This window comes from Apteryx mantelli, chromosome 4, assembly GCF_036417845.1.
Source record: "Apteryx mantelli isolate bAptMan1 chromosome 4, bAptMan1.hap1, whole genome shotgun sequence".
NCBI classification, from domain to species: Eukaryota; Metazoa; Chordata; class Aves; order Apterygiformes; family Apterygidae; genus Apteryx; species Apteryx mantelli.
This window is the reverse complement of record NC_089981.1, coordinates 20,118,233-20,139,763: the sequence shown is the minus strand read 5'-3', so window position 1 is coordinate 20,139,763 and position 21,531 is coordinate 20,118,233. Positions and strand designations below refer to the sequence as shown.

Sequence of the window (21,531 nt, the reverse complement as noted above, 5' to 3'; positions counted from 1 at the left end):
GTGTTGGAATTGCACTCGAAATATAAACAGAGAAGGGAACTTAACATGGAGGAAAAGAAGCTGGGATATTCGATTGTATTTACCCACAATGCCCTTACACATCGTTTTTTTTGGACATAGTTTAGCGACGGCTTTAACAGCGAATGCTGGTGCGCGTCGCGTGTTTTCTGCTGGTCTTGATGCATTACTTCTTCCCGCTGGGTGGTGTTTTCTGACGATTGAGCAAGAGGCTTCAAGTATCAAACCTGCACCACCAATATGCTCCAAAGTCCAAGACAGAGGTGGCGACTTCCGAGTCTGCTTTTCCTTAAATTGTGTTTTTCAGCTGAAGCCCGGACAGGAATTGCTAGTAAAGTAATTTGGAAAAACGCGGGCGCCGGACGGACCAGATCACTTGCTACCGGGAGACTCTTTGAACCTGCATTACTGCAAGTGGGAAATTAAATTGATGTGGCTCGTGGCGAGGTAGGCGCCTCTCAACCTGAATTAAATCGATGTCACGCCTCACATTAAACTTCGGCGGCGCTCTCCTGTCGCCAAGGGCCTGTCTGGAAATTAAAGACGGCGCCACTGCCGCCCGGGGCTCCGCGACTGGAGGGCGGCGGCGGGATGGCAGGAGGCGACTGATGGTGGTGGGGACCGACCGAGGCCACTTCCGACCTTGGCCTTGTCTGCGCCCACGGCACCTCGCTTCCCTCTTTGGCGGCGAAAGCCCACAGACTTTTTCCCCGCGTGGGGAAGCTTCTCCCCCAGCCGGCCCCGGGGCGTCCCCACTGCCGCCAGCCTCGGCGGGAGAGGCGCCCAACGGTCACCACACGGAGCCGCCCCCCCCTCAACACCGCCGCGATGGTTCAGCCCGGCCGGGCCTCCCCCCCCCTCCCCGCCGCCGCCGCCGCAATGGTTCAGCCCGGCCGAGGGCCCGCGGCACGGCGAGGTGGTCCGCGCCCCCTCCCCCTTCCCCACCCCGCCACAGCGGCGGGGTGACGTCAAGGGGGCGGGGCGGGCCGCGCCCCTGGGCGAGCGCGCGCGCGGGGGGGGCGGGCCGCGCCGGTGCGCTGCGCGCGCGCGCGCCGGTGCGCGCGTGCCGGCGCGCGCGCGCGTGTTTGTGTGCGTGCAATAGTCGGGAGGGCAGCGAGCCGGCCGTGCAATGGGGAGCCGCCTCCCGGCGCTGGAAAGGCCCGTTCGCCCTGCGTGAGGCTTTGCATTGCGCCGCCTGCGCTGCGAGCACCGCCTCGCCGAGCCGGGCAGCACCAAAAAAGAAAAAAAGGGGGAAAAAAAGGGAAAAAAAGGAAAAAAAGGAAAAAAAAGCAAAGGCGCCGCAGCGCGCGGAGCATGCCGCCGGCGGGCGGGCGGCGGGGGGCCGGCGCCTGAGGCGGGGGCGGCCATGCTGCTGGCCTCGGCCGCCGTGGTGTGGGAATGGCTCAACGAGCACGGCCGCTGGCGGCCCTACGGCCCGGCCGTGAGCCACCACATCGAGGCGGTGGCCCGCGCGGGGCCGCGCGCCGGCGGCAGCGTGGTGCTGGGCCAGGCCGACAGCCGCCTGGCGCCCTACATCATCGACCTGCAGTCCATGCACCAGTTCCGCCAGGACACGGGTGAGTCGAGCCCCCCCCCGCCGCCCTGCCTGCTGCCCGTGCTGCCGCCGCTCCCCTGCTTGCCCTCGCCTTGCGCGCGCTGCCGGCTCCTGCCGCTTTGTAGCGCGCTGCGCTGCCTCCCCCGGCCCCCGGTCGCAGCGGCTCGCCGGACGCCGCGTCGCGTCGCATCGCATCGCATCGCATCGCGTTGCACCGCGCGGTGGGGAATTGTGGCGCGTTGCTCCGCGCTGCCTTGGCTTTGCATCACGCACCCACTTGCAACGCGCCGACCCTCGCTGCCCTGCCCTGTCCTGCATCGCTCCGCGCTGCCCCGGCCTTTCCGCACCCCGCTCGGTCCCCCCCCCTCCCCGGGCCCGGTTTGGCCCTTTCGGCCGGGCGCTCGCTCCGCGTCTCGCTGGCGACGCGGGTATTTCGGGTGGCCGAGAGCGGCCCCGCTGCGGGAGGGGGTCGCGGCCCCGCGCGCCCTGAATAGCTATTGTCCCTTTTCTTCGCCCGCTGAATGGGAGGCCGGCGGCGACGGCGGCTTTCCCACGGCGCCGGGCCCGCCAGATGCCGCATGCCGTCGCGGGCCCCTTCCCCGCCGGAATAAATTACTCGGCCGGGCGGCTCGACCCAACAGCGTGTCGCCTTTCCCTGGCTCCGGCAGGCACCATCCGCCCGGTGCGGCGCAGCTACTACGACCCGTCGTCGGCGCCGGGCAAGGGCGTCGTGTGGGAGTGGGAGAACGACAGCGGCTCCTGGACGCCCTACGACATGGACGTGGGCATCACCATCCAGCGGGCCTACGAGAAGCAGCACCCCTGGGTGGACCTGAGCGCCATCGGCTTCTGCTACGTCATCGACTTCGCCACCATGGGCCAGATCAACCGGCAGACCCGGCGCAAGCGCCGCGTCCGCCGCCGCCTTGACATGATCTACCCGCTCGTCTCCGGCGCCTTGCCCAAATCCCAGTCGTGGCCGGCCAGCCCCGGCGCCGGTGCCACCGCCTCGCCGCCGGCGCCTGCCTGCACGTGTCCCCAGTGCCTCCTGGTCCGCAGTGTCAAAGCGGCAGCAGGCGGCCCCACGGCCCCGCAGCAGCGCCGTGCCCCCGCTGCGCCGGCCCCGGGGGCTGCGGCGCCCCACGGTGCGGCCGGGGCACCCAGCGCGCTCCAGGCGCTGGCTTCCCAAGGGGGCCGGCGGCAGGCGGCCAGCGCCCCGGCGCTGAGTGCCGCCGGCTCGGCGGGCGGCCCCGCTGGGGCGGGCGACGGCAAGGCGCCTCGCCCGGGCCTCAGCACCCTCAACCGCAGCCACCTGCAGCGCTTGGCCATCGCCCAGTCCCGGGTGCTCATTGCCTCTGGGTGAGTCCGGCTGTGCGCGAGCGAGAGGGTAGCTGGGGGAGAAGGCAAGAAGTGGGAGTTTGCTGCTGGTATCCCTTCTCCAGTTGTGGTGTAGGGGGACCAGGACACAGGTCCCTGACCTCCTGTGGGCTACCGGGGTGCTGCAGGTCCCTCTTGCTCTTCCCAGAGGCACCCAGGGATCCGAAATGGGGATGGAGCGGAGGCGAGGCACACGGCCTCCTCTGGAATCTCAATGAGGAGGCCAGGGCTGCTCTTTCTCTTGGTGGCAGAAGATGGGTGGCTCATATCGAAAGGCCTAAAGAAAAGCTATTCAGGCCCGAGGAGAAGGGATTGCTCCAGCCCCCCACCCCCCCCAGAAGACACTTTTTTGGGGGGGGAGGGAGGGGGGAGACATTTAATCAGCCCATTTCTCCCCTTTGTCTGGGGAAGCCGTCAGCCTTCTGTCGCAGCCTAGCCCCTTTCCTCTCCTTCTCCATCCTCCCCCCTTTCCCTCCGCGCTCCTGATCCCTCCGGGAAACTTTCCCATGGACGAGAGCCCCGGAGCGGGGGGAGGAAACAGCCACAGCGACGTGGCTGTGGCAAGGAAAAGGAGGAGAAAAAAAAAAAAAAGAAAAAAGCAAGCGGCGACAAAAAGAGGCCGTGAATAGTTTGGAGACGCAGGCGGGGTTTCTAAAGAGCCGAAGAAAAGGCTTTGGGGAGGTGGTGGGGGGGCACGTCGCTAGATTAGGGAATTCTCCGTTTCCCGGTCTGTCGCTCAGGCAACTATTGTGCAGCCGCCCGGCCCGGGCTGCCCTCCGCCCCCGGCCGCGGCCGGGCCCCCTCCACGCCTCGCCGGCCCCTGGCATAACCCCGGGCCGGGAGCAGCAGCGGCCTGGCTGGGGTGTGTGTGTGTGGGGGGGTCCGGGGATGCCCCCTCGCCGGCTTTTCCGCCTCCGCGTCTTGCCCCGTGGCTGCCCTCGATTGCACGGTGGTTTTTTTTCCTTGCTTGGGGTTTCCTCCGGGAAGAGCCCTTACGCCGCCCGTTGCTCTCCCCCAGGGTCCCCACCGTGCCCGTGAAGAACCTCACTGGCTCCAGCCCCGTCAACCCGGCGCTGGCAGGTGAGGACGGGCCGGCGGTGGGTGCTGGGGGGGTGGTGGTGGTGGTGGTGGGGTTCCTCCGCTGCGGGGCGCTGATTTGGGCGCCGGGGGCTTTGGCCGCGGGAGCTGAGCTGCGCTCCGCCGGCGCCGTCTGCCCTCCCCGCAGGCATCACGGGGATCCTGATGAGCGCCGCCGGGCTGCCCGTGTGCCTCACGCGGCCCCCCAAGCTGGTGCTGCACCCGCCGCCCGTCAGCAAAAGCGACATCCAGGCCATCCCCGGCATCGGCCACACCTGCCGCAAGACCACCAAGAAGCAGGCCAAGAAGGGTGAGCGCCGGCTCCCCGCCTCGCCCCCCTCCCCTGCGCCGGCCCGCGGAGCCCCCCCTTCACCGCCGCGCGCTGACCCTGCCTCGCTCCTCTCCTCCAGGTAAAACCCCGGAGGAGGTCCTGAAAAAATACCTGCAGAAGGTGCGGCATCCGCCGGACGAGGTGAGAGCAGCGGGCATCGCCCCCCTGCCGCCGTCCCCGGCTGCCTGCGCTTGCTCTGAGCCTGGGCGCCAGAGAGTTTGGTTTGTTTTTTAAATTTTATTTTTTGTTGTTATTTTTTTTCCCTCGCCCCGACCCTTCTCCTCCTGCAGGACTGCACCATCTGCATGGAGCGCCTCTCCGCGCCCTCGGGCTACAAGGGACCCCAGCCGGCCGTCAAGCCCGACCTGGTGGGGAAGCTGGCCAAGTGCGGGCACGTCTTCCACCTCCACTGCCTGGTCGCGATGTACAACAACGGCAACAAGGTGGGCGGCAGGGCCGCGGAGCCCGCGCGCGCGCTTAGAGAGCTTTACGGCCTTGACTTCGCTTCCGCCCCTCCTGAGGTTAGCGGCGGCGAACTTTGATCGGCGCCGTTTGAGCGCAGGTACGCGGCGCCCCGGGTTGGGCAAGCGCTTTTCCGGCTGCCGAGGGCTTTTTGGACCCGCTGTGAACGGGCGCTTTGTTTGGCGCGCCCAGGGAAACGGCTTTTGCGGCGTTTGGGGATTTTTCTTATTTGCGGAAAAAAATGATTTTGTCTATTTGCAAAAAAAATAAAACCCCAAAACCCCCAAAAACAGAGGCAAGGAAAGTAAGGACCATCAAACGGATGACGAAGAGAAATTCAGACCTCGGCTTGTTTGGTTAAAGCCGCTTCACAGCAGCAAATCCTCCCAGCCCTCCCCCCTGCTTCCTGCACGGTTTTGAAATGAATGTGTTTTTATGATGGGAATGGCGTTCGACACCGTTTAGGGACAAAGTGCCCCGAGCTGGCAGTCTGGCTCAGCGCTGGAGGTGATGCTGGGGAATACTGATCTCGCGTTTCCCTCTTTTTTTTTTTCCCCGTTCTCAGGACGGGAGCCTGCAGTGTCCGACTTGCAAAACCATCTACGGGGTGAAGACCGGGACTCAGCCCCCCGGGAAGATGGAGTATCACATTATCCCTCACGCGCTGCCCGGCCACTCTGACTGCAAAACCATCCGCATCATCTACAACATCCCGCCGGGGGTGCAGGTGCGCCCTGGCCCCGTGCCCCGAGCGGGTGGATGGGTGGCGAGCGCTCCCCCGCGGGGGGGGCTGGCGGCCCTCGTCCTTGCTGCGTCGCCCCGGGGGGCTCTGTCCAGGGGCGATACAACTCGAGCCTGAGCTTGGGGATCTGGGTTCAACGGTGTTTTGGGAGCTGCGTGTCCACAGGGATGCTGTGGGAGGACTGGGGTGAATCTGCGTGGCGGCGTTGGACCCATCTGCTGGGTGGCAGCGAGGACGGTGGCATTTAGGGCCACCGTCCTGGAGCGTAGCTGCCCCAGGGTGAAGGGGCACCTTATCTTGCACCCAAAGCGTTTTCTGAACTGCAAAGCTTTTAATTTCTCTCCCGCTTTGCATGCTCCAGGGACCGGAGCATCCGAATCCCGGGAAAAGCTTCACCGCCCGTGGCTTCCCACGCCACTGTTACCTGCCGGACAGCGAGAAGGGCAGGAAGGTGAGAGGGGCTCCCGTGGGTGGCTCGGGCTGACTGAGGCACGTTGGAGGGTGTGATGAAGGGGAGAGGACGGGAGCTCAGTAGAGAGAGCAGCTAATTTGGAGAGAGGGGAAAAGCGAATTGGACTTGCGCAGGCGAGCACGGATGGAGGTTTTTGCCTCTCACCCATCCGGTATGTCCCACGGGACATGCGGGAGGCCTGAGATGTTATCGTGTGCCGGGGGGAGCTCTGCAGCCTGCTCCCATCTTTTTGGTTTGGGTGAACCATCCTCTGTAGGACCCCATGCCAGTAGCCAAGAGACCGTCCCGCTTCTTTTCTTCCTGCCCTGTCTCCATCCCCTGCCCAGTGCTTCCTCCTTGTCCTTCCCCTGCCTCCTCCGCCCGCCCTGGGATGTTGGAGTTGGAGCTGCAGGTGGTTCATACGCAGCCTGGGCTGATGTGTGGGGTTCAAGACGAAAATAAAACCTGCCTTTGCACAAATCGGCTCCTAAAAAAGGAGCGTTGCTCTGGAGATACCGGGGTGCAAAAGCTTCCCTGGGACAGTTTGGCTTTGGGGAGAAGGGGGCGGCGGGTCACACGCATCGCCTAGGTAGGCATGGGCGATCACGCGTGCCCTAATTAAACGAGGTGCTCCCTGGGTCTGGCCTCCCCCGTGCTTTCAGCACGCGTTGACCTCGCGGCCTGCCCCGTCTCCCGTCCGTCCAGGTACTGAAGTTGCTGTTGGTAGCCTGGGACCGGCGCTTGATCTTTGCCATCGGGACCTCCAGCACCACGGGCGAGTCGGACACCGTGATCTGGAACGAGATCCACCACAAGACGGAGTTCGGCTCCAACCTCACCGGCCACGGCTACCCCGACGGCAACTACCTGGACAACGTGCTGGCTGAGCTCGCGGCCCAGGGCATCACCGAGGAGAGCTTAGCCCAGGAGAAGGACTGAGACTGTGGCGGGGAGGCGAGGGAAGAGGCGCCCTGCGGGTGGCCGACCTTCTGCCGCCCTTCGGCCCTTGGTACATGCTGCCGCCTCCCCGTGCCCTGGCTCTCCGCCACCGCCGCTGCCTCTTCCGTCCCACCGTATCCTGCTCTGAGGATAAAGTTGGTGGAGAAACCTGGCTGGGGCTTTGCACAGAGGAGCTGGAGACCCTCCGTCCCTGGTGCTCGGTCAGTGAGAGCATCCCCAGGCCGGGGCCTGCTGGTGGGGACGTGGGAGAAAGTCGTTTCGGACAACCCCTTCCCTTCCCTGGAGGTTAGGTCGGTCGTGCTGGTGGCCGCGAGCTCCGGGAGGGGAAGTGAAAGGCCGAAGTCTGGAAACGGCCTCCGCGGCGGCGGCGAGGGAGCCGTCCTGCCCCGCGGAGCCGGGCCGTCGTCCGGGCCACTGCATCGGCCACCCCGGGAGCCACGAGGATTTGAACCGGCCTCGGCGTCTCGTCTGGGCCGGTCGCCTGTCATGTGTCGTCACGTCCCTGCTGCCGTCACGCCAGGAGCTGCAGAGGCGCCGGGACTGGGCCAGCCCTGTCCTGTCCCTCCTCATCTATCAGGACATGCCCAGCCTGGCCCCAGCCCCCCTCCCCAAATCTTTGGGGGGGACCGTGGGTCCCAGGGAGCAGCTGGGGACGCGTCCCCCTCACTCCAGCCCGGACTCGTCCTGCAGTCATTTGTTCGTTCGTTCATTTGTCCTGTCCGGTGCGTCCCCGCTGGTCTCCTGTGTCCGTGGGAGGGGGGGGGGGCGCCCCGTCCGTCTGTCCATCCATCCGTCTCGGCCAGCCCTGGTCCGTGTGTGCCCCCACCCCGCTCTCCGTTTGGCCGTGTCTTGAGCTGCGCCCTGCGGGGTCACCGCGTCCCCGTTTTGGGTAGGGACCGGCGGGGCGCCGGGGCGGGCGGAAGATGGGGCGGTGGCGGCGGCCATGGTGGTGGCGGGGAGGTCCCGTTCCCCCGGCCCCGTCTCCCAGCCCTCCGGCAGCGGGTTCTCTGAACCGTTCGTAGGGGGGCGTCCCCGCCGTGCGTTTTATATACCTCACGTTTTGGGGGGGGGGGGGGTGTCGTATAGATGTACGGAGAGGTTGTGTCCTGCCGGAGGGGGCGGTGGGGAAGGCGCTCGAAGGAAGCGGGGCTGAAGCCCGACCCCGGGACCTCCCCGTCCCATGAGCAACGGGGGGGGCAAGATGGGGGGGCAGAGCCTGCTGCTCCCCGACATCCCCCCCCCCCCCCAGCCCCAAATCGCTCCCTTTGGAGTCCTCGTAGCCCTTTGGTTTCGTCCCCTCCACGTTTTCCTTTCCGGGTTGAATTTCCCTCCGGGCCCGGGGGGGGGTCGGGCCGGCGAGGGGGGCATTCGGGAAGGGCACGTCCTGCTGTAAACCGTTGTGTTGTCGTCGCTGTTTTTCCTCCCCCCCCCCAAACCACTCGCCCCCCCCGTGTGTGCGTGGTGCCGCCCCGCCAGAGGGGACAATAAACGGCTGGCGGGGGACGCTCGCTGTCTCTGTGCCGCCCGTCCTGTCCCTTGTCTTCTGTCCGTCTGTGTGGCCGGGCTGGCGGGGGGGGGTGATTCGTTCTACCTCGAGGGGGGGGGAAACAACAACAACATAAAATCTCTTTTTCCCCCAGGGAAACCCCCTTTTTGGGCAGCTTTGCAGCGGCGGCGCGGGAGCGTAGTTTCTCCTCGCCCCCGAGCCGGGCGGCCGCCGGCGGAAAAGCAGGGCTGGAGCTATGCAAAAACCCTTGCGAGCCCAGGGAGCGGGGGGAGAGCAAGGGGCGGGGGGGGGGGGGATCCCTAGCCCCAGGTGCTGGATCAATGCCTCCGCTACGGCATAGTCTTACTTTAATAACTTTTTTTTTTTCCTTTTTTTTCTTTTTTCTTTTTTTTTTAATGCCGTGTCGCCTATGCAATTAATTGCCGGCCGCAAAATAAAATCGCTCCGTGCCTCTTTGCATGTGCGTGTATATCTATGCGAATAGATATACGTGAAAGCGTGGGGGGTTTGCTGCCCGCCTGCTCGGCCGGGGGGGGCTGAGCGCCGCTGGTGCCACGTGGGGGGGGTCTCCGCAGGGCCGAGCGCGCCCTCGTCCTCCGCTTCCGTGTGCAACGAGGCCGTCGGCGGAGCCCCCCCGGCTTCAAGTGCCAGCGATGCGGGGTTGGGGCACGCGGTGGCGGTGGCAGGGGGGGGACGCTCAAGCCGCCGCCTCCTGCTGGTACCCCACGCTCGCGGCGTCGCCGCCTAGGCCCTCCCCGTCCCCCATCGCCCGGTACCCCCTCGCCTTGTACCTCCGGCGCCCGTAGGCTGCTACGGCCAGCGCGCCGGCCAGCCCTACGGCGGCGGCGGCCGTCACGCCAGCCACCTCGCCCCCCGTCAGCCCGCCGCCCCGCACGGCCTCCGCGGCCTGCCGCGCCTCGGCGGGCCGAGCCGGGCGCCACGCGGGGCTGCCGGCCTCCTTCACCCAGGAGGCAGCGCCGCTGCTCACCAGGACGGTGTCGGTGGCGGGCAGGGCGGCGGGAGGCCGGGTGAAGGGCGGCGGGCGGGCGGGCGGCAGCGCGCCCCCCGTGATGGCGCCGGCCTCCGCGCAGTAGGCCACCTGGCAGCTGTCGCTGATGAGCGCCAGGTGCTGGCTGAAGCCGGCGGGGCAGCCCTTGGCGTGGGGGTCCCCGGCAGCCTCCCGCCGCCCCCCGGCCAAGGGGTTCCCCGCCTGGCAGCTGAAGAAGCCCCCGAAGGGCACCGCGTAGCGGCCGCCCGCCTCGTAATCCCCGCTCACGCACACCCTCAGGTCGTCGAAGAGCTTCAGCGCTGAGTAGCCCGACGGGCACGACTGGGCGCCCGTGATGGGGTTGGCGCCGCGGGCGCTGAAGAGCCCCCCGAAGAGGTAGCCAGAGGCCGGGGGCGCCGGGCCGCTGGCGGCGCACCAGTAGGCGCTGAACTGCACCCGCGAGAGCCAGAAGACGTCGCGGCACACGCGGTGGCAGAAGATGCCCAGCACGCACTTGTCGTGGCACTCGAGGTGGCTGTAGCCTTCCTCGCGCTCCTGCACGGCCAGCCGCACCGGGGTGTAGGCGTCGGGGCAGGAGAAAGCCCCCGTGAGCGGGTTCTTCTGCTCCAGCCCCCGGCACAGCGCCCCCGCGTCAGGGCCGCTCAGCCCCACGCACTCCTGGAAGGCTCCGCCCAAGGTGAAGTTGGCGCCGGCACCCTCGCACGAGCCGTCGTCGGCGTTGGCGTGGAAGTTGAAGTTGGGCGAGGCGGCGTCCGTGCAGCCCGGGTAGGTGTTGAAGGCGTAGTAGCGGCGGATGGCCATCTCCACGCGCCTGGCCAGCCGCCTCACCGTTGGGGTGGGCAGCTCCGGCAGGGCGCTGGGGCTGATGAAGAAGTAGAGGGGCAGCCCCGAGCGGTCGATGGCCACCAGCTGGTTGCTGGTGCCCTCCTGCCACGTCTTGAGGGTGATGCCCGGGTAAAAGGCGGTCCCGCCGATGCTCTCCACCCTGGAGTTGGTGCGGTTCTCCAGGTACTGCCTGGTGAAGGCGGAGGTGACATCCGCAGACCCTTCGTTTCTTACACTGATGATGCTGTGGAAGGCCGCGCCGGCCGAGGCAGTGACCGCACTCCGCATGGCCCAGCTGTCTTTCAGGAAGGCTGCCTTGATCTGATCCTCCTGGACCAAGGTAGCTCCGGCATCCACGGAGGTGATGGCGTGGGTGCCGTAGTTGAGCACCAGCACCTCTGCCAGGAAATCGGCCATCCGCGTCTGGTTGTTCTCCAGGTGGCTGGCAATCGTCAGCAGCTGCTTCTTAAAGCTCTTGTCCAGGGCTGCTCCCGGGTCGATTTTGACAGTGTAGACCAGGTTCCTGACCTGGACTCGGGTGGTGACTGCCTGGTCCTTGACTTGGTGGGTCTTGGTCCGATGGAAGTCATGTGAGAACTTGCCATTGATGGAGGAGAAGAGGGACAGCTCCACATTGATGGAGGCAGAGGTGATGCTTTGGTAATCCTTCCAGGACTCGATGATCTCTGAGTTAATGTCCAGGTTGCTCTGCTTGCGAGGGATGGTGAAGATCTCGTCCGGGATGATGTAGGACCCGTCTTCTGTGGTCTTGCACAGTGAGTAGCCCAGGTTCATGACTCTGCCCATGTCCAAGTTCCTGAGATTATCCCAGCCCCCCCCGGGCAGGACTTCCAGGCTTGGGAGCTTCATGGCCTTCTTGCACTCCTGAAACCCTGCAGGGGATGATGGCTTCTGGGCCTGCTGTGTCCCTCTTACTTGAGTCACCAGCATCCAGGCGAGGAGGAGCCCCCAGAGGGCCCAGCTCATGGCTGAACTTGCTCCAGGACCCCGTCAGACGTCTGAGCGGCAAGACGGCAGCCTGGGAAGTGAGCTGACTGTGGGTGCAGCTGCTGGCTGGTTCCTCCTTTGGCGGGTTGAATTAGCAAAATGAAAAGGAGAAGTGAAAGCTGATGAATGCGGGAAGTCACCGGGCAGAGCTGAGACAGGGAGGGCCTCCCCCTCGTGAACGCTCCTTCTCCCTGTGAAAGCTGCCCTCCCGGAGACAGGCAGGGAGGTACCTCACGTGGGGACTTCTCCCTCATGGCGCCCAGGTGGTGCCGCTGTATGAATCCCCCTTGGCCAACGCTTGTGGGACTCCCCTGGATTTCCGCTGCTGCATCTCCCCACAGGTGACCCTGGCTCCTTCGTGACGTGCCAGGGCCCTGGTCCCAGCCCCATGAAGTCCCGTGCTTGGGACCGGGTGAGCTCCAGCCTCGGTCACATGGGCTTCGCTGCTGCCTCCTTCCTCGTGGAGGCCAGGAGAGCTGTTGGCCATGTGAGGAGGGAAAGGAGGAAGCGGGGACCCAACCCTGCTAGTGTCATTTCGAGGGGGGGGGACAGTGCAGGAGAGGAGGTGGACGCGTTTCTCCCTTCCCTCTTGGGGGAGAGGCTGCCAGAGACCCTGGTGCAGGTGCTGGTGGGTTTTGGGGGGCTGGCCTGGCCAGGGCACGGCAAAAAATGTGTCCCCCCCCCCATTGCTATTAGGGCTCTCCTCTGCCCCAGACCTGTCCTTCCCCAGGGTTTGGCAGTGCCACCGACCAGGAAAAGCCACTTCTGACTGGGATCGTGAGTTGGCTCCAGCCCCTGGGACGCTGGTCCCAAAAAGTGCTGAGCTGACTGTGCCTGGGAGCGGCCCGAGCGCGGTCGGGCACCGATCTCAACGGCAGCGAGCAGGCGCTGGGATTTTTTTTCTTTTTTTGGTGTAATAGACTGTTCAAGCAGCTTCTGCTGTGAAAATTGCCGGAACAAAAGTGAATCTTTCCATAAGGCCGGGTTCATTTCCCCTATTTCAGCTGACTGCTTCCCCTTGCCCACACTGATCCGGGAAAGGAGGAGGAGGAGGAGGCTGAAGTGAGAGCTGCGGTGGTGACGGGGAGCTGCAGATGTGCGGGTGCGTTTTCGCCAGGATAGTGCTGCTGGGGGGTGAAGCTGTTGGGGGGGGGGGGGGGGGGACAGGGACACTGCATGGGCCTGGGCAGGACTCGCGGGGACTGCTGAAGAGCCGAAAGGTGTTCTCTCCCTGCTCCGCTTGTTCCTTCTGAGCCAGACCCTTAGCATCGCCCTCCAGTTTTGGGCAGCACGTTTTGCAGAAGTTTTCCTTCCTGAAGCATTTTTCTTTTTTTTTTTTTTGCATCCTTTTTCATGGGAAAAGAGAACAAGCGATGAGCCGGGGATGGCCAGGGCCACATCCTGGCCCTCTGAGAGGAATGGGGCACTGGGAAAAGCAAGAGCAAGGCTGCGGTGTTCCTGGCTCTTGTGGCGTCATAACACCGGTGGGCTGGGATTCCTGCAGCAGTGTCTCCTCCTCCTCCCGCTCGTTCCTGGCACCCGGGACGCCGGGAATAAATTACGCTGGGAACGAAGCATGTTGAAGTGTTCTGGATATGCAAAGTGTTTTTTTTCTTTTTTTTTTTAGGAGAATGCCTGAGGGCTGCTGATAAATAAATCTGCTTGCAGTTAGAGATTGTTACTCAACGAGCAGAAAAACCACGGATCGCAACCGCAGAGCGATATGAGTTGGAGGCTAAATACTCGCGGGGATCACTGCAAATCAGAAATGAGTGAGATGCACGTCAGGGACCGGGACGGAGGGCAACGAGAGGCAGACACTGGAAACAGGTTATTTCCAACAAAAATGCAAGGCTGATTCTGCAAGCCGGCATCCAAGGCAGCTGGGGCACATTGCAGCTGGGCTGTGCTGGTAGGTGACTTGTCTGCAGCCACGAGATGGCTCTGTGCGCTGGCTTGGTCCGGGGACCGAATTGTTTAGGCTCGATAAAAAACTATGCCTATGTCATATTTACAGAGCTGTATATGAAAATCTTGCTATGTATGTAGATGTATATTTATTTGTTAAAGTTTTTTCTTGGGTAAACAAAATCCTGAAAGGGAAAGGGATACTTTTGCACCAGAATTCAGTCAACAGGAAACAACCCTTTCGTCCTCATTGAGGTTTTGTTTTTAGGTGAAGCTTAGGGACTCCTGCCATGATACAAAGCGCAGAGATATCAGACCACTGATTTTCTTTTCCCACCTTATGCTACTTCTGCAAGGCAATACTTGAACATCGCAGTTTGTCCAGTCAAACCAAATATTTTTTTAGCAGTCCCCTTCTAGCACCAGAGGGAGGGAGGCAATTAGGGGAGTGTTAGTTATCCCCTTGTGAAAACATCTCGCCGGGAGTCTAATTGCAGGTGTCACCATCTAATGAGCCCTCTAATGTCCCCACGCCACTGCGGGGGTCTGACGCCTGTGGGAAAACACCCCGTCGGGTGAACACCAAGACGCGCGAGTAACCCAGACCACCGCCAACGCTCGCTGTGGATCACGTGAATTGCAACTGTGGGCCAGCAAAGCCGGCTCCTGCGTGCCAACATCATCGCTGCCTTTCGATCGTCTCAGGAAGTCACGGGCGCTCTTTGCAGACCTTTTAAAATAATCGGCTATTTTGGGGCAGCGTGCGGAGAGGGAAAGCGATGCTGATGCACCAGGCTTTTCTGCAAGGGAAGACTGTTTCTACAGGTGCCACCCACAACATCAGGTTTGCTGAGCGCTGTGTAACCGATATCGGATCATTTGGCTCAGGGAATTTCACTTGCCTTTGCATTGTTCATAAACGGTGTTTTTCTAGGAAAGGTGGCGCATTATTTTTGGTGGGATATTCAAAGCATGGGACAGGTGCTTTTGCTCTCTGGGCGTTCAAGCACAGGGAGGTAGCTCTGACACAGGGAAGACCACTTGGAAGGATCATTTCAGATTTCATTTCCCTGCGTTATAGTCACCCAGCCCCTGAGTGGCTGAAACAGCTCCAATTTCTGTGATCACACTTGCTTTATTGAAAGGAAAGACTTTACACAGTGTAAACTGGCTTCTTTTGAAGTTGTCCGGGCCTGGGGGACACTAGCGGGGTTTAATTGCCCTGAGCAGTCCCGCCTGGACCCCCACCATGCCCAGGAGCCCCAGTTAAGCTCAGCCTGGACCTCGGTCCCTCTCTCCTGGACAGACCCCAGACCTGGCTCAATGCTTGCTGTGCCTGGGGCTGGTGATGGATCCCACCGCTGGCTCCGGCTCTGCCCTCTGTGTCCGTCCCTGCAGGTCTGTTGGGGAGGGCACTACCTACTCCGGGGTGTCCTCAGCTCCCGGCTTGTCCCCTGTGATGGACATCGCCAAAATATTCTGTATTTCCGCCTTTATAGAGAAGCTCTTTTAGCTTTAACAGCACTGTGTCACCATGCCGGGGGGAGGGGGGGGGACAGCACGCCTCCCCTGCCCTTAAAAGGCAAGACAATTTTGGATTTGAAGTGTTGATGGGAGTCTTGCTTTAGGACAAGGGCCAAGACCTAGGTTTGACTTTTCAGCTGTGGGACCTGGGCTTTTGTTATTTTGGAGGGGGGTTTCTGGAACTTAATGCTATTGAGATGACATCATGCTAATTAACAAGCTAATAACCATCAATAATTAATTGCTGTCACTACTGATGCAATTAATTCTATAGCTAATTAATAATGATTACAAAGATTAATTATTCTGAGGATTTCATGGTTCTTTCACCAGGGCTTAGAGAAGGGTACAGTGAGATGGCTTAAGCACAAAATTATTTTGGCATCCGTGTGCATTTAAAGCAGCAATCCCTTTTCTTGAACAGCATTTTGGCCAAAGTAATCCTCTAATACCTCTCCCCCTCCCTTCCCTTTCCTGGATGCTGGTAAAAGTTAACCCTGAGCAGTCAAATTTGGCTGATGACTGGGTGGGAGAGAGCTCAGGAGGGCACTGGGACTCCTTAGCACAGCCCAGGGCTTGGTGGCAACAGAAAGGGGGGTGTGTGTCATTTTCTGGGCATCTGGAGGAGTTTTCTGCAGAGTTTCTTGCAACTTGCAAGCTGCAGGGTTGTCGGGCTGAGATCAAGCCTGGATACAAGGACCCACCTGCAAGGACGGTGGTGGAGGGAGAGTTTAAACAACCGCCTTCACTTATTTCCCTATTTCTGACCTAATCACTGGGAGTTGTCTGTTTTTGGAAGGATAAATTGTTGCGGTTTATAATCTGTTGAGGTTCAAAAGCTTTTTTGGGGATGCTCAGTTGAAAGAAAAACTCCACATGGAGCCACATCAAAGCTTGGGCTGATCTGGGACCCCACCACAAGATCTGGAGACTTCTGTTTTTATTTATTTATTTATTTATTACATTTTGTTCCTCAAGGATGTGCAGAGGACGGTCACAGCAGGGAACGGGGAACCTTCTTGTTTCTTTCCTGGGATCTCCCTGCATTAGAGGCCTGATACAGATTGCCTGGTGCCCCACTGCAGGACTGGGGAGCAATATCCTCCCTTGGGGGCCCAGGGACCTCCCCTGAGGACCCCACCAGGTCCTCCAGTGATCAGAGCAAGGGTGTCCTGCTGAAAAGATCCCAGCACTGCGGCTGTGCCAGGGTGCAGCCTTCCTGGGGTTGGTGCAAGCAATGCATGTGTCACTGGTTTGGTCATGGTCATTTGTGTCTGTGGTTTTCAATACTTGCAATTCTTCCCCCCCCCCCCCCCATTTCTTCTAGTGGTGAACGTTTCCTTTCGTGCTTCGTCCTGACCAATCTTAACATAGTAGCCCAGTAAATCTGATTTTTGCCCACCACCAGGAACATTGCAGTCCTCCCAGCAGAGACCTCTGGGTGCTGATGGTTTCTGCAAACCGTCTCTGCAGAAGATGCCCAGAAATCCCCATTTTTCTGTCAAGCTCTGCTGGCAGTTCTCAGGACTCCTCTCCCAGAGCACAAATGAAAGGGCAGCATGCCCTCCAAGAACTTTGTGTGGGTGTCTTCTCAGCTAACTTCAGGCACTGACATTTCATCATACCCAGTACTGGTTATAAATTAATCTGTGGGGCGTACGCTGTGCTGAGAGACACCTTGTATTAAGGAAGAAGTAGGATGTAATCCTTACGGAAAATGCTTGCTTTCTGCTGTGAAATGAATACAGTGTGATTTGGTAGCAGGAAGTTTGACCTGTGGAAACATCAGAAGAACAGATCAAGCAAAGAAATTCCTGAGCAGGGTAAACCAACAGTTTCTAGTCTCTTCTCTGACCTTGTTTTCCTGTGACTTGGCTGGCTCACAAGGCACAAATGATCTCCGGGAGGTACGGATGCCGCATATGGAGTGCCTCACAATCTAGATAGAGGGAAGGATTTCTCCGGCACATACACATATTTGCAAAGCTTTGCATGGCCCACAGTCTCTGTGTTTTGCAGCTATCGCTTGCCAAGATCTTCACTCCTTGACTGTGAGCAGATGTTCACAGAAGACCTAAGTGATGGTTCAACAAACAAATACCCCGACACCAAGCATAATAAAAGGCTGTTTTTACTGCAAGATCAAGGCTGGCTTGTCTCTTTTTCTCCATAATGATTTCTCAAGAATATGCTGCTTCATTTCGACTAAAAGACTCAGGCATGGTACAAAAGACATGCGAAGTGCTGAGCATGAATTTTGGAAAGGAGAGTGACCCAGAAAGAGCGCTGACTTGATTTTGTGGGTCGCTTGCTGCCCCAGGCACAGCCCTCCCCTCTGACCAGGAAACACTGCTGGAGCTGTCGGAGGCCAATGCAAGTCTGAAACGACAGAAGAAAAGGTTGGTTTTGCATGTGTTGGGCCCACCAGCCAGTGGTGGAGACATCTGGGCTGTCACGGATTATAATCTGCTTTTCTTCCATTGAATCAGGAAATGGTCTTCTCAACACGATGAAATCCCCTAAGCCAAGCTCTTTTATTTCATTTTCCAAATGAAGCTGCTGCCCGGTTTTTCTCTCTTGGCTCTGCATCAGGCTCTTTCATCACTGCTCTGCCTTTTTTTTGTGTTTGGCTTGTAAAAAAGCTTCTGTAAGGGAGTACGGGTGATGAGAAATAGCGCAGCGATAAAACCGAAACTAAAGCCTGGGAAATAGCCAGGAGATGCCTTTCGCTAGAAACGCCAAAGTGGAAATTCAAGACGCAGTGTTCTCCGGTGACACACAGAAGACTCTGAGCTGGTCGCACATCCATCATCCTCAGTGACGCCAGCGGAGAAAGCAGCTCCTGTTCGGCAGCTGTGCCAAGCGCTCACGCACCGCTGGCTCCCCGCACTGGGGAGCAGCTTCGCCTCTCCTCACTCTTAGGTCACGAGTCCCGCAGTTCTTGACAGCTTTTATCCCGGCATCGCAGCCAGCAGTCTTGTCATTATGAGAGAAAATCAATTCTCAATTTTAATTGATTTATTAAGAAAAAAAAAAAAGAAGCTAAGTCAAGTCCAAGTTTTGCACAGAAAAGTCTGGAGGTTCACAAATAAAGCAAATGGGAATTGCTTCAATAAGAGACTGTTCCTAATTATTTCTAATATTAAATATTTTATCTTTAATGATTTTTAACCTGCTGTCATGATTTTGGGGCACTTCAGGGATTTATACTCATTCACAGCATCACAGAACCACTTTTAGAAAAAAAAATCAATCCACTTTTAAGTAGCTCCTTACAAATGAATGTAGGGATTTTCTTTTATCATTCAAGTGGGGAGCCTTTAGGGGACTCCAAACCAGTGACATGGAGGAAGGACAAAACTGGCTACTGCTCTTTGTCTGAATACCTCAAGAGAAAAAAACAGCCTCTGTGAGGGATATGGATTCCCAAGTAATCCAGCTGTTGGGTTCCTGCACACCTGTTGCCATATGACTTTCTGTAAAAATCACAGTTACGGTGTTGAGGGAAATATTAATGAGTTGAAGACCAGGATGACAAAAGCTGGCATTTGGAGTGGCTAGATGATCCAGTGGTCTACAGTTTTCTGGAGGTACCTACATTGAGCCTGAAAATGGGACTTTCATGCATCACCCTTGGACATATGTATACAAACGGCACTGCTGAACTGGTATTTCCATTCTTCCTGGCACTGGCAAGGCCTTGCCTGTGTTGCCAGCAGCACCTGACACCTTCCTGCAGAAAAGATGAGCACTGAAGAGAGCAACAGCAACGCTCAAAGCCTAGAAAATATCACTGGCAATGGATTGAAGACATGTGGCTGTGAACTCTGCAGAAGAAAAGATGGTGTATAAAGGGACATGAGAAAAAGAGAGGGAATAAATGTATCTTTGTCACTGATGGAAAAGAGAAGAAATAATGGCTTAAATCGCCCCCAAAAGATTATATTTAATCGTAGGAGGAAACTGCTAATTGTCAGGGCAGTCAGGCTCTGGGAAAGATTGTGGTGGAGGCTGACAACCTCCACTGCTGGTCGCTGGACTGGAGGGATGAGCTAAGCGACCTGCTTTCCTTCCAGCCTCATTTCCGATGAGGTTCTAACTTCCATTCTCATGTGTTTGGCTGCTCTTGCAGATAGCTGTCCTTGTCTGCAGTCTCCATCTGAGCTTGGAAAGGGTGATTCCCCTCTTCCAGTGGGCTCCCGGTCTCTGTTGGTACAGGCAATGAAGCTAATGAGAGAAACAAGCATTAGAAGAGGGTCCAAGTTGCAGTAATCCAAATTAGGGTGTGAAACTGTGCAAAACATGGGGATTTGGGGTGGTGGTGGTTCAAATCTCTTTTGCAGAGAAAGTACAGGAGCTAGACTACGCTGGGTGCGCAGATATGAACGTCTGATACCCCTCAACCCAGACTCTGGAAATTTGGTTTACAGTTTAGGATAGTTTGAGGTATTATTTCAACATGAAAACCATCCTGGAGGCACAGCCAAGCACTGTGATATATCCAGCTCCTCCCAAGCTTTGCCCACCAGCTTCCATCATCTTGAAGACCTATAACAGATGACTGTGCTTTTGAAATCTGTCCCTGATGTTCCTTAGGTCTTCAGAGATGTCTCATGCCCAGGAGAAGCAATTATCAACTATGCTGCTGTTTTGTTTTCCTCATGTTTCTGTTTTTTTTTCCAAAGGAAGGTTAATTACACCCCAATGTACTATTATATGAATCGATCCAAAATAAGGGCATCAACTATGGGGCGGGGGGGGACCCCCAGTCATAATGCAAAAGAGGAAACGCCTTTCTTGAACAAAACAAGAGGGATTTATCTCACCTATGCGCCAGCATCTAAAGTGTCCCCACAAGCCATCTCATCCTGAAGCAGAGAGCAGTAGCTCAGCAATGGACATGTGAAGTTAAATGGGATGAACCTGCACCCAGAGTATCTAAGCCGGAACAATTCCCATTTTTTTCTGGCTGTGTCCTCCAGGGCTGGAGCACTTTACAGACAATGAAGAGGAAGAGTTAAGCACGAACCCTTGATGAACCCATGTACCTGTGAGACCATATCCTCCTGCCAGGCTGGACTGAATTAGACTGCTGGGTTTTACTGTTGTTAAGAGAACACCAAAATGTGTGCGCGTGCGTGCACACACACAGACACACACACACAGACACACACACACAGACACACACTCACACATCAGACATAGCTGCTGCATCATTTCCCAAAGAAGTCAAACTAATAAATATTGCATCAGACAGTAAAGGAAGGGATGTTTGAAGTGCCAAATTTATTTTGCCGCTACTGTATGGCCATAAAGTTAGTGGGCATATTTTATATGAAGTATGCATTCATAATTATAGGTAATAAAAGATTGACATAAAATGCATAAAGTGTCTTTTCAGAGTAGCACTTTGGAAAGAAATGCTAAATAGACTGAATGAGCACAACGGGAAAAACTTCAAAAGAAAATAAAAATATCCCTTGTAAGCAATGTTGTGTCTTTGTATTATGAACCTGTCCTCTGTAAAGGTATTTGAAAATTAGCTAAATGTCAGCTTCTGCTGGGTTACCTGGAGTGTCCTTGCTAGCTCAGCGTGTGAGTTTAGAGCTGCAGATCTGCAGGCCCTGGCTGGAGTGAGGTGCAGGAGGAACTGGAGCCGGCCATACACATAGGCAAATCAGTTTTCCAGACCAAAATGCCAGATTTTCCTCAGCCCTCGCTATTTTCCCCCAATACCTTTTCTACAAAAGTGAGCAAGTTCAGCGAGGCCACAAAAGAAGTAGTGCTCTGGATTTCAGTCAGTGCTGATTTTTTTCTTAATGGTCTCAACTGCAAGTGAAGAAAAAAACAGAAAAACAAGCAGGTTTGGAAACATATACTGGTTTTTGGACAGGACACCAAGGACTGCTCCCGTGGGACATGCAAGAGGTGTTCAGGAAGAGCATGTGCAACTGAAGCTGTCCTGCACGCCACCCAGGAACCACATAGGGCTCTGCAAGCTGAGAAGACTTGGTTGCAAGCGATTTGCCTCAGCAGAAGAAACTGCTTTGCCCAAAGTGGCTCCAGCTGCCTGGGAAGAGCAGGGAGCCATGCTAGGATGTGGGAGGAGCCGTGTACCAGAGACGGGGAGGGGGGTCTGCTTTTATCACGATGTGTGGGTACCAGAGTCTCCCATAAGTACTTTCAGGAGACAATTTTGAGGGTAGCTGGATATTCCTGCAGCTTGCATTGTACTCACGCCAACATCTCATCTGGGACCCTCTGCTCATTGTTCTCCCACCCTGGTGGCTCTGATCCGAACGTGCCGTTTTCTACAGTCATTGCCTATTACAGGGTAAGCACAGCCTGCTTCTGTCATTGCTTATCACTTCTGCCACTGCTTTGTATAAGCACCATGTCTTCCCAAGGCTGAACAGGGGCTCACACCCTAAGAGAAAGAATAGAGCCCTTCCCACATATTATGGTGCTCCATTATATGGGCTGGCATCATGCCATTGTAAATAAAACACAAAACAGCATTAATTTTCTGCAGACAGAGTATACAGCCAGAGGAGAGTTACAGCTGGCCTTCAGTCAAGCTCTGTCTTGTGTCAAGGATTTGGTCTACCCTGGTATTTTCTCTCTGCACGTGATCTCGGACAGCCTTCCCTGGAGAACGCTTCCTCTACACATAAAATAGCATCACAAAAAACAGCAGCAGCACAAGTTGACCCCCCCAAGACAAACATTACTGTTTGTATATTAGTGCACGCTTTGCAAAAAAGCAGTGGTATGCCC

General features: G+C 57.9%; 2 protein-coding genes across 2 annotated transcripts; one reads left to right on the top strand and one right to left on the bottom strand.

The window, feature by feature from the left end:
- The first annotated feature begins 1,048 nt into the window (after positions 1-1,048).
- On the top strand, positions 1,049-8,046 carry DTX4 (deltex E3 ubiquitin ligase 4). Its single transcript, XM_067295886.1, has 9 exons — positions 1,049-1,595; positions 2,242-2,932; positions 3,969-4,030; positions 4,176-4,337; positions 4,438-4,499; positions 4,649-4,801; positions 5,386-5,547; positions 5,924-6,013; positions 6,719-8,046. Exons 1-9 carry the CDS (start codon positions 1,385-1,387, stop codon positions 6,950-6,952), a joined length of 1,827 nt encoding a protein of 608 aa, XP_067151987.1. The 5' UTR covers positions 1,049-1,384; the 3' UTR covers positions 6,953-8,046.
- Positions 8,047-8,774: 728 nt separating this feature from the next.
- MPEG1 (macrophage expressed 1) lies at positions 8,775-11,343 on the bottom strand. The gene has a single exon (XM_013953478.2). It carries the CDS (start codon positions 11,299-11,301, stop codon positions 9,178-9,180), a length of 2,124 nt encoding a protein of 707 aa, XP_013808932.2. The 5' UTR covers positions 11,302-11,343; the 3' UTR covers positions 8,775-9,177.
- Between the last annotated feature and the right edge of the window lie 10,188 nt (positions 11,344-21,531).

Coding starts and splice junctions, on each gene's coding strand:
- MPEG1 (XM_013953478.2), bottom strand. CDS start 11,301: ATGAGCTGGGCCCTCTGGGGGCTCCTCCTCGCCTGGATGCTGGTGACT.
- DTX4 (XM_067295886.1), top strand. CDS start 1,385: ATGCTGCTGGCCTCGGCCGCCGTGGTGTGGGAATGGCTCAACGAGCAC. Junction 2,933..3,968: donor CGGGTGCTCATTGCCTCTGG/GTGAGTCCGGCT, acceptor GCTCTCCCCCAG/GGTCCCCACCGTGCCCGTGA. Junction 6,014..6,718: donor ACAGCGAGAAGGGCAGGAAG/GTGAGAGGGGCT, acceptor CCGTCCGTCCAG/GTACTGAAGTTGCTGTTGGT.